Source organism: Semicossyphus pulcher, unplaced genomic scaffold (genome assembly GCF_022749685.1).
Source record: "Semicossyphus pulcher isolate SPU_LCO1_2020_fin unplaced genomic scaffold, fSemPul1.0.p SCAF_5, whole genome shotgun sequence".
Taxonomy (NCBI): Eukaryota; Metazoa; Chordata; class Actinopteri; order Labriformes; family Labridae; genus Semicossyphus; species Semicossyphus pulcher.
Window position 1 is genome coordinate 30,791,578 of NW_027211726.1, and position 12,420 is coordinate 30,803,997.

At 39.1% G+C, this 12,420-nt stretch overlaps 1 protein-coding gene across 2 annotated transcripts in view; it reads left to right on the top strand.

The window, feature by feature from the left end:
- LOC138608316 (septin-7) overlaps positions 1 to 11,804 on the top strand; it is a 33,447-nt gene extending 21,643 nt beyond the window's left edge. Inside the window, exons 6-13 of one of the 2 annotated variants that reach the window (XM_069680875.1) lie at positions 129 to 221; positions 391 to 487; positions 4,075 to 4,126; positions 5,140 to 5,265; positions 5,685 to 5,705; positions 7,530 to 7,665; positions 7,749 to 7,894; positions 10,695 to 11,804. In XM_069680875.1, coding sequence (XP_069536976.1) covers positions 129 to 221; positions 391 to 487; positions 4,075 to 4,126; positions 5,140 to 5,265; positions 5,685 to 5,705; positions 7,530 to 7,665; positions 7,749 to 7,894; positions 10,695 to 10,731 — 708 coding nt within the window. In that variant the 3' untranslated portion in view covers positions 10,732 to 11,804. The remainder of the gene's footprint in view (positions 1 to 128; positions 222 to 390; positions 488 to 4,074; positions 4,127 to 5,139; positions 5,266 to 5,684; positions 5,706 to 7,529; positions 7,666 to 7,748; positions 7,895 to 10,694) is intronic. The other variant, XM_069680876.1, reaches the window with a different exon arrangement.
- Positions 11,805 to 12,420: the final 616 nt, after the last annotated feature.

Here is a 12,420-nt window from a genome sequence, read left to right on the forward strand (position 1 = left end):
AAATTAGGTATTAAATGTGTCTTCTTTCTGTATAAATGTGGCTTTTTAAAACATTTGTGTGTCTTAAAATTGTACTATATAAGAGGTTTTACATCACCTCTCATTCGTTTCCTGTCTCCTATTTGCAGATCATGAAAGAAATCCAGGAGCACAAAATTAAAATCTACGAGTTCCCGGAGACGGACGATGAGGAGGAGATGAAGATGGTCAGGAAAATCAAGGTCTGTTCCTCTAAAACAAGCCTCTTTTTTTAAACTGTATCTCTGTTTTTTAGTTGCAAGGAGTGCAGTGTCTCTTGATGTATGTCATTCAGACTATGTCTCTGTGGAGTATTTTTAGCCATTGTGCGTGAGCTATGCAACAGTTGTGTCCCCTCCCTCCTCTCTGCAGGATCGTTTACCCTTGGCTGTAGTCGGCAGTAACACCATTATCGAGGTCAACGGCAAGCGAGTGCGCGGCAGGCAGTACCCCTGGGGTGTGGCTGAAGGTGAGGGGTCGAAGTTCATCTGATCTTAATCTTTAAATTCAGCAACCAAGTGGAGTCCCTCCCTCTAACACACACACAGAAACATGACCATACACGTGCAAACATACCGATATTTCCACAGTTTTATCGGATTATTGAGCAGGCATTGTGTGTAGGTGGTTTGCAAAGCAGTAACCGATCCATGTGCTCTTGTTTTGCCCTCATCCCAATATTCAACACACAAACACGCACACACACTGAAGGTCTGTGTTATTGAGTACCCACAGCACACACGTTGATAGTAGACTAGAGAGAGCTACATTAGCATTAGGATCGATTTACCTAATGGTAACTTGCATTACATATCTGCATCTTAATTTGTTTATTTTCTGTACACTTTTTATTAGCATTGACAACAATATAAATAAATGAAAACTTTAAATACAAGTATCACATCGAATTTCTTAAAGCTTACATCAATTCAAAACCTAGTATGTGGCTGACCGCATCAGGTCAACAATTTTGGGCAAGGTGTTACAAGGACTGTCCTCATGAGGCCGATGACAACGTGTTTGAAAGCAGGTGCGCGCTGTGGACGTAGGTGAGGACAGTGGACGAGCAGCGGAGGAGCAGCCCCGCCTACTCCCAGAACAAAGTATCCAGAGCCTTATAGACAGAGAGTTGCGTCGGTGGAGGTCCAATATGCTCCATGATCCGCTTTTGCGATGTCGCAACTCTCTCTCTCTACGGCTCTGAAAGTACCGTCACTCACTCACTCTGTCAGTCAGCTACTCAGTCAGTCACATACAGACCCATGTGTAGGGCTGAGCCCGGCGGTCAGCCAAAAATATCAAAGAAAAATTGAAAATACATCATTATGTAGCATTTTTTAAAACATAGGGAGTTATATCGTGAGCTTTACACTCTAGGCAGATAGTTAGAATCAACCTCAGTACAGGTACACTGGATAAAAAGAAAATAACAAGGCATTTACTGTATAAATAATTCAAAACATTTATACACATATCATAGAAAGAAAGCAAAAACCCAGAAAAAGAATAAAAGTGGACCAAGATCATGGGGCAACATCAGAAAGAGATGAAAGGTGGGTTCAAATTTTGCAAAGCATGCACAAAAAATTAAATTCACGAAATTTCACGAGTGAGGGTAAAATGGATCATGAGATTGACAGGCGGGTTCGTGCAGCATCAGCAATAATGCGGCCGTTGTACCAGACAGTCATGTTGAAGAGGGAGCTGAGCCTGAAGGCAAAGCTTTCAATTTACCAGTCGAGCGACGTTCCAACCCTCGCCTGTGGTCATGAGCTTTGGGTCGTGACCGAAAGAATGAGATTGGGGATACAAGCGGCCGAAATGAGTTTCCCTCGAAGGGTGTCTAGGCTAAGACTCGGAGATTGGGTTAGGAGTTCCGACATTAGGAGGGAGCTCGGAGTAGAGCTGCTACTCCTTCACATCGAAAGGAGCCAGTTGAGGTGGTTCAGCCATCTGATTAGGATTCCTCCTTTGGAGGCTTTCCGGGCACTTCTTCCTGGGAAGAGACCCCGGAGACCCAGAGCTCACTGGAGGGATATAGATCCCACCTGGTCTGGGAACGCGTCGGGATTCCTCAGAAGAAGCTGGAAAATGTTGAATTTTTCAAATAGAATAAGAAAGATTTCTACAGGGGCCAGTTGTCAGTTGTAAAGAAATACATAACTAAAACATGCACAGCCAACATACTTCAGAGTGTCAGAATACAACCAAACACTTAACAACACATTTTCAGGTCACTGTTAGCGACTTATCTCAGGTAGCCCCGCCCTGAAGCACACCGTGCTTTATTGTCTATGTGACTCTAAATGGGACTCCAATTGGCTAAATGAACATCATGCTGTACTGAAGAAGACTTGAAACTAGAGAGTGAGACCATAAACTCATTAGGAAAATGTTAATGAGGTAATAAATCCATTGTGAAGTAGGCTCATTTTCTCATAATCCTTCATACAATCCGACTTCTTTTTGCAACCAACGGAGGCCCTGCTGGACATAAGAGAGAATGCAGGTTTAAAACACTTCTGCATATGATTTACTTTTAATACCAAATGGCTACATCCACTTCTTATATAAAATCTATTGTCAGTTCTTGTCATGATACTGTGTTTCATCACAAGAAGATTATAGGATTACTCCACAGGGTGTTTCTAATCCGTTTAACTCCTAAAAGACTGATGAAAAGTGTGATTATAAGCAGGTCATGTAGTCTTTAGTAATTGTTTGTATAAAGCAGTCGAGCCATCAGTGGGAAACTAGATATTTTTCTCTTTAGCACAGGATGTGAGAGTCCTGTTTGACCTGACACAGGAAGTGCTGTCACATTGTGGTGACATGTATGAAACATGGCACTGTTCTCAGTGATGAGGACACATTAACAGTGTGAGTGTGACTGCTCATAGATTTTACAGCAGGAGAACGATTACTTAAGGGAGCATTCATGTTGATATAGATACAGCTAAACTACTGAGTACAGTGCTGCCTAGTGGGTGACATGTAGGAGTGCTACTACAGTGTGAGACTGGTTTGGCATCTGTGTTTACCCTCCATGGGGAGTGAGTTTTGGAATACCACGAATGTTTTTGGCTCCATGTCAGCAGAGATATGTAGAGGGCAAGGTCCCTGAGAAGCTATGCGAGCCACTCCGCCACAGCAGCCAGAGAAACCTCTGAGGACTGTGGTGAGCTCTGTAAAACAGCAGCACACAACGTCACCTGCTGACGCTGTCTGGTACTGCTGCTGTTCCCACTGGGAGTCTGAAAAGCTTGAGTAGGAGCTCGATCAAAACAGCTACGGAGCCCCAAAAAAGTCTATAAGATATATTCTTAAAAATAAATGAATAGATTAAGAAATAATCCTGTTTGTAATGTAAATTAAATCCTTAAGCATAATGAACATTGGAAACAAAGTGAGGATATTAAGCTACATTTTAAGCGTAAAATAGAGATGCTTAAAATAAGCGACTGAAAGATAAACATTAAACAAATATGTTGTATTATATTTAATCAAGTGATTAAAGGAAATAATAGAGCGCATGTCCCCTTTTTTCAAACTAATTGTGTCTTAAGGGAAATCTAAAATCTTGTGTTGTTTTAGATACTTGATTTTGATAAATTGTGTTATTCATGGCTGTATTTAGTGTTTTTTTGACATGTTTGATAACCTTTGACTACCTTTTGTCTGTTTTAAAGCTCCATCATCTTAAGTTACAACAACCTTAGTTACTCTGATATTTGAAAGCAAAGTAAAATACACCTGAAATTTAAAACACAGCATTTCACTGCATTAAAAATATACTACATTTTGCAAACAAAGGTCTTCATAAAGACATACATGTCTTTCTTTATACCGGGAAAATAATATAAATGAGGCACAGTATCAACATCATCCATGTTCTTAATTGGTTTTCTTCATATACTCTTAAATCTGCTTTTTATGCCGATCTGGTGAAATTCTTTTTAGCTTTTTATTAGGTTTGTTTCATTCCCCTCATGTGTCACAATGTTATAATCACTGCATGATAGTGTATCTAAACTCCTCTCTTGTCTCTTCTTGCAGTGGAAAACGGAGAGCACTGTGACTTTACAATCCTGCGGAACATGCTCATCAGGTGAGAAAATACAACGTCCCCTCTTCAGTGCAGGACAGTCACACAGGGATTTGTATCAGTGCCGAATGCTTGGAGAGCTAATCCCTGGTGTCGTTTATATGTTCCTAGTTATTCAACGTAAGGTGGAAATTAAGACTTTCTAGTGTTTGATTTCTTTAAACTCTATGTCCAGATAACATTCCCCTATGAAGGTGTGATGGAGATTAAATTAAAGTCATTTTTAGTACAGATCTTAAAGGGTAGTTCTGCTGTTATTGAAGCTTATTTTTAAATGTTTGTGTCTAAATGACTTAATGGGTACAAAAATGCTGACAACATTACAGAAAGGATCGCCACAGAGATAGACCTTTTTGTTAAAGAGTTTTTTGGGTTTTTTTTATTTACTAGAAACCGCTGTTCTATCACTCTCTTCAAATACACCAAAGTCCAGTGACAAAAACAGTAATTTAACCTCACAGTACGTAGAATTATGTGTGTCTACTGCTGCCTTCTTAAGTTTTTTTGTGTTAAATAAATATTATGTTGGTTGTGAACTAAAGTCACACAACAGCACAAACAAAATAACTTCTGTGTTTTGCAAGGAATATATCTTTGTCAATGGAGTCTGGTGGCTTTGAAAAGAGTGATTTCTGTTTAACAAAACTACTTGAATTGTCCTTTAGAAAGTTGCAAGAGAAATTCTGCTAAGGAGACGATCTTGCTGAAGATGTAGCAAATTAAATACTTGTATTACAACTAAACTGACAATCTCGAAGATCTCAGTTTCGTTCTCTTATACGGTAATTGCGGGAGCACGCTTCCCAGATATCCAGACAGTGTTGCATGTGTGACAGCCACGGTTGGCTCCGGTTGTAAGTCTTGATTACGGCGACAGATAATGACTTTACAGACATTTATTTACATGAAAATCTTTGAGATTATTACTTTAAGTAAAAGGGAAAAAAATCAAGTCCACAAAGCCGATTGGAACCTATAGTTAGAGTAATTTTGCTAATTGACTTGTTGTTTTTCAGGACCCACATGCAGGACCTGAAGGATGTGACGAACAACGTTCACTATGAGAATTACCGTAGCAGGAAACTTGCAGCCGTCACCTACAACGGCGTGGACAACAATAAGAACAAGGGACAGCTAACCAAGTGAGTTCATGACTACAGTTATACGCACAGAGCTGAGGTGTTAATGCTGCTAAAATTCAACTTTGATTGTGTGAAAGATGGGATAATGATGCTGATTTGGCTGCTGGTTCTATCAGAGCAACTCATTCACTGTGTAAACATGGAGGACTACAGGTCAGAGGTCAAAGTCTGCTGACCTACAGATTACAGTTGACAAGCTGTCACTTTAAACCTTTAGACCCAGGCCCAAACACACCAGCACTAACCCAGCACTAACTGGGCACCAGTATCAGTGGTGTCTAATCTGACAGTACTAACTGAAGCACCGTCTGACTGCTAATCCACCAGCTGCAGCTGTCAGTAATCACCAGCAAACTCTCACAAGCTAATGCATGTTTTATGGCAGCATGCTAAGCGTCTGTGCGTTTGTTTGTTTTTAGACCTGAGACGGCTGACGGCATGTAAGTGTTACTTCACTTCTTTAAAACCTCTCCGAACAATGCATTTCACTCCTTTATATCACCCTACCTCTAGGATTTAGTGATTTCTTTTTTTGTCAAACGCAAAGCTGTAAAATTTACACACTTGTTTGAATTAAACATCAAGCTTTAGTGGTCCTATTGGGCCATACATTAGATAATTTCATGCTAGAGACAGTAATACCAAATTGTCATAGTTTATAAGCTTCTACTAGGCCTGCTAATACTTTCTGGATCTGCTTCCTGCTTTGCATTTATTAATAACAAGCTGTGAAACTACTGTGCAACTAATGGCAAAATGCTATTCAACCACTGGCTAATTAATCTTCCAGTGTTACGCCATGTTCATATCATATTGTAATAACAGCAATTATTAACGGCCAAGTTGGAAACAAGTGGGAGTGATTGCTACAAAGGAGCAACAAAGATGTCAACAAAGCAAATTTACAGTAACAGCTTTCAGCTAATTTCAAGTGCTTAATAACCACAACAAAATCTAGCATTATTGTTATTTTAAAAAAAATGCTTAATTTCCATCTGTCAGACTACAGGGCTACTAACAACTTGGAAAAAGGCACATTGGCTTTGAACTTAATGCTAATGTTTGTATGCAGTTTTTTAGCATGCTAACTTTTGCTAATTAGAACTTCACACAAAAGGAGGATGATGGGAATGTTAGCAGACATGTAAGACTAATTTAAAAGTAAAAATAAATAATTTAATAGTTTAATAGGGTTCAACCCCTACACAGTTAGTGACAAGAAATATTTATATAAAAATAAAACTATACAAACTATACTATATAAATATGCTTCCAACCACCACTAATAATATTATCAGCTTATTAACATGTGGCAAGCTTTACATTATTTAACAAGCTTTAACTAACTACATCAAAAACTTCATTGTAGATAATCCCAATGAAAAAAGGCACATTGGTTATAAACACATTTGAATTTGCCAACTTTTCAATAGGCAAATTTTGGGTTAATAAAAGTTTCTTTTAATAGTGCCCTAAACATTATAAATTATTAATGTATTCGAAGGTTTAACATTAAAAACACTTTTACCACAACAAAGGCAATTGTTTATTATAAAACAGCAACATCGTATTTATAATTTTCATTAATTATTTGAATACAGGGCTTTCAGTCTAAATCTGTGTCTCTGAATATTACATTTACTGTGTTCACTAACAGTTAGCTTACATTTTAGCATGCTGATATTTGCTAGTTAAAACTACATACAAAGTAAAGCTGATGTGAATGCCATTCTTTGTAGACTGACTCACTACTAGACAGTGAACTGAGTGTTATTTCTATAGCTATGCTACAAAGCCTAAAACTTGTTCAAGCACTTGACTCTACAAAGCTAATGTGAACACATTTAGCTAGCGGACATGTAAAAATGTTCATTTAGCATAACTGTCAAACATGCTTTTACCATCCCCTATTAACATTATCTGCCCATTAACATCTAGTTTAACATAAACAAACAAGGTGATTTCAGCTATAACAGCACAACCTAAAGTGTGTCCCAATCAAGACATCATTGTAGAACAGCATGGTTAGTGTCTCGTTCTCCTGACAAGCCCCTCTCACCTCCCAGCTATACTCCTTGCTGGAAGCCGTCTGTTACTGAGGGCTTCCAGGGAAGGAAAGCCAGCTGTGCCTTTCTCCTGTCCTGATCCTACATATCCTCCTTTTCATCCCTCTGAGTCATCAGTGTGAGTGGGGGTCACAGATGTGTGACCATCCAAATACCTGCCCCTGTGTGCCGTCTGTATGAACACTCTTGTGTCTCTAGGAGTCCTCTAGCCCAGATGGAGGAGGAGCGACGGGAGCACGTGTCCAAGATGAAGAAGATGGAACAAGAAATGGAACAAGTGTTTGAGATGAAGGTCAAAGAGAAGCTCCAGAAGCTCAGAGACTCTGAGGCTGAGGTAAACACAGGATGGCATTTTTTGTCATGTATTATGGTGTTGCTTTGTAAGTGCTCGGTTAACCTCTTACTGTGTCCCTTCAGCTCCAAAGGCGTCACGAGCAAATGAAAAAGAACCTGGAGGCCCAGCACAGAGAGCTGGAAGACAAACGCCGCCAACACGAGGATGAGAAGGCCCACTGGGAGGCTCAGCAGAGGATCCTGGAACAACAAAAACTAGACGCCTCCAGGTAAACCTATCATCACATATGAGAGTTAATTCAACTGTAGACTGAAGTTTTACTTAAGGCAAATAACTTGAATCTGAGCGCTGCTTACTGATGATCTTGGAGGAAAACTTTACTACACACTGTGTATCAAGCACCTAAAACACAATGCGTAAGGAAAAAACAGCTTATTTGGATTTAATTGTCTTTCATAAATAAGTATTTTATCAATTAGCAAAGCAAAACTTTCTCCATGCATCCACTGCAATAATTAGAGCATTGTCTGTCCCCTTTTATATTAACATGCTGTGTCTTATCCTGGGTTTAATCTTATTCAGGATATTGTAAAGAACATAAGCTGGTTATTTTAAGATTATGATTTTAACTTCACATTAGACGGATTAGTTCTGTTGTTCTGACTGTGGTGTTTTAAAGGGTGAGTTCAGATCCAACAATATATCTGTATTACACATGATAACACAAACAAACTTATTGGTCGAGGCAGCAGTAGACCAGCAACTCCTGTGTTCTGTGAGGTAAAATTGTCAATTGAGTCAATTGGTGGCTTTGAAGTGAGCGATGTAACGCATGTTTATGGGCTCAAAAAAGGATGTTCCTCTTTAACAAAAAGGTGTCTCTCTTTAGGGATCCTTCCTGTTATGTTGTTGGGCAATTAGAATAACAATCTGAGCAATTTGAGATGTGTTTTTAGCGGCAGCGTTTGCCAACAGGAGTTTTTTTGCAGCCATTACAGCCTTTATCACAGCTGCTGTCTGAAGCAATCTACTGGAAATATCAAATATCTTAAAAATATCTAATTATTCGTTTAAACATGGAACATATGAACCAGGTAATGCATACAGGATTCTTACATAGCGTGGGCAAATTAACCTGTAGTAGAAACCTGTTGTCTTCTCTCAGTCTCACGTTTATAGTTTGAGCAGTGGGGTTTCTAGTTTTTAAATATAATGCACATTAAACTGCAGATTGTGTGTTTGATATTCATTTTAAATCATTTCTTCCTCCCCTTTTGCGCTCCGGCTGCTGGCATGTAAAGTGACACCTAGCTTACCTTAGCCTGAAAAACCATTCCAGTACTGCAATTTTATAAATCTATTAAAGATCCTTTCAGATTTAGATTCAAATCATCTTTAGAAAAATAGGGATACTAGGTGCTCACGGTGGTTAAAGTTAAACTCCAGGTGAATGCCAGGTGCTCTTGAAGGCTAAAAATGTAATTGACGAAGGGGGGAAGCCACTGGTCTTTCTTCAGGCACACTCGCCTGGAGAAACAACATACATTTTTTAGGTAAATTGATGTTGTTTTGCGGGATAAGCCCTGATTTAACAAAGGCATTTTCAACTAAATCCCTGTCGCTTCAAATTATCTTTATTGTCCCTTGTGCAGCAGGAGAACACAGAATGACACAATACTCGAGGTCTACATCAACAGCAAAATTAGACCAAATTAAGATCAAAATAAAAAATCTGACCCAATACAAATGACACAATATAAAAGGACAAAATCAACAACATCATTTATACCAAGTGGAAATATGCAATGTGTGCAAAAAAGTAGTGCAAGCAAGGCAAACTTTGTTCTAATTTTCATTCAGCATATGAAATGCACTTGGGATAAATGAGACATGGTGTCTTTTAGTCTTCCGCACCGGTGCCCTGAAACAACAGCCTGTTGGCAAAAGCTCTGACTCACTCACTGATTCTGGCAATTGCGTATAGCATGAGCCCTCCTAACCTGCCTGCTATAAATGGCCAGAAGTCAAGTATTTCAAGACTATACTTTTTTTTAATATACTTTATTTGTAGTTTTTTAAGCATAATACAAATAAAATCACAAGAACAGACAAACAACAGGCCTAGACATGTTTGAAAATTAAATAGCCAAATAAAATAAAAGGACATAGTTTGACAGAAAAATGAAAAGAAAAACAGTTAGATTAAGGGTAAGCAGAAAAAAACTCTAAATGATGTTGCAGAGCTCTTAATTTCACAGTATGTTTGAAGGTGCTGTGCATTAAATCTCTGATTCGGAGTGTGAAAGAGTCGCAAATAAATTTCATCCCACATCAGCCTTGACCAAGTGTGTGAGAAATGGGTCCCAAATAGCTGAAGATGTTATTGAACCTTTCTTTATGTATGACTGACGTCATCTCAATCCATATCTGAAATGAAGGGGGAGACGTGGACTTCTGTTCTATCAGGATGAGTCTCTTGGCAATTGTCATCCCAAGCATCAGTGACCGTTTCACGGGTGTGGGGAGAATATCAGTTGACTGTGAACAGCCGAAGATGGTCAGTCCAGCTTCTGGCTGGAAAAGTCTTTTATAGGTCTTAGAATACCAGTCAAATATTTTGGACCAGAATTTGGTTAGTATGGGGTAGAACCAGGAGGCGTGAGATAGCGTGCCCTCTGCAACTTTGCATCCGTCGTGAGACAGAGGAGTAAAATCTGTGCAACCTGAGTTTAGAATAGTGAAGATGGTGGACAACCTTTTAAACTGGATCAGCTATTGTCTGACATTTACTTTCAAGTCTATTTTTTTAAGCCAAGTTTAGGTTTTCAAACCATGCAATACTACAAAGGCTTAAAACGGTTTCAATAAAACTTCTGTAAAAGAGAGTCATCATCTCAGTAGAGACATTAAAATAATTCATTTTCCTCAAACTTTCCTGTTAATAATCAGACATTCCTCACTGTCATCCACAGCTACTATAAGAACAACAACTCATTGTACTTTCAAATGTAATGTGTGAACCAAACATACAAATCCACTTTGCTCTTCTGTCCCCTTGTTTTTTACAGGACTTTGGAAAAGAACAAAAAGAAGAAGATATTTTAACAACTCCAGAGGACCTTCTTGATGTTACAGTGTATTATTTGCCAACCTGCCAGCCACGATTGTCAGAACATCTGTCAGTAAACTAGATCCGCTGTTTGACCACATTACTGTGTAACAATCAAGAGAAAGCCAGGGGGCAGTATTGCCTGGACTCTGAATTGAACCAATCACTCCTCACTCATCCTTAAATAACTGGTATTATATTTGTATTGATTCGTTGTTCGGCCCTTATTTGGGTCACTGCTCTTAAACTGAAGTATAATCACAAAGAAATCCCAACAGCGACAAACTGGAGGTCAAAGTTCAGAGTTCAGTCATTCTTTCCTCTTTTCTTCTTCTTTGGGAATGATGCTGCTGCACTGCTCGGTGCTGCATCCTTTTAATGCCAAAAAACAAACCAAGACGTCAGCCTTTCACTTCCTGCTCACCAGCAGAGACAGCGTCAGGCTGAAGCTCACCTCAGGCACTGTTTTTTATATAAATATGTATCTTTCAGCTCATTTATTTAGGTATCACATTTAATTCTCCTCCCATGATGTTATGCTCTTCCATCTCCTGTAATGTAAATTGTATACCATTGAACTGCAGTGTTTAACTTCCATTGTGTGTAACATTTTCTTACATTCTGTTCATTTCTTTTTGTATCAACCCTGGCATAGAAGTTGTGTTCATTTTGTTTCCAGTATCACAGCTGGTGTTTTCCAGCCCTGCTCTTGGAAACCAAACATGTATTCCTGACTTCACTCACGCTGAGTGTAACAATGTAAAGAACCTGCTCTTGAAGCAGTTCCTTTTACATGGATTTATTTTAACTTCTTGTGTAGATTCTGTATAAAAATGTCTCCCACAGAATCGACTCTTTCCACGATCCTAGGGCAGGATGTGGAAAGCTTGTGCTGGATGCTGGTAGATGGAAAAGCAGGAGCTGAGATGCGTCAGTCAAACAGCGGTCAGCTTAATATCTGTACCGAGCTGGCTTTCTTCACATCACATTAAGCACTGTTGGTGTATTGCATCTGTTTTTTAATGTCTTGTTTTTATTGTACAAAGTCACATAATAAAATTGTGATGGGAAAAAACATGATTGGTGTTTAAATATGCTGCTATAACTTCAGTCTTCTGTCTTTCCACCAGATGAAAGGACCAGGCTACAAGAGCATTAGAGAAGTCAGAGGGTTGCAGGATCAGGTCTTGCTCAGCCGGCGTTCCAGGTCAACCCAAAGGTGTTGACAGGATTGAAGTCAGGGCTCTATGCAGGTCAGGTTCTACCACACCAAACAGGGCAGTCCACATTTAGGTTCATGTCATTTACATTTATGTAACATTTAGGTTAACCACATTAACCACTTTACTGTGGTTTCCTGTAACACACACAACATTAAGGTTAAAGGAAAGGGTCTTCTGCATGGTTATAGCACATTATTTTCTAAAATATTTTTTATCCTGAAGCATATATGTATATCTCTATTAGAAGTAAGGGTCCAAACAACATCTTTATCCCAAATCCAAATCGATTATCAGCAGGTTGAGTGCAGGCATGTACTGTGTTGTGTTCACAGGGAACAGACAATCTTGAAGATTTTAGTTTAGTTTTCTTTGGAGCCACCTAATGGCGATATACAATAATTGTGGGGGCACACTTCCCAATTTAACCAGGCGTCCACGGTTGGCTCCCTTTCTTCCGGTTGT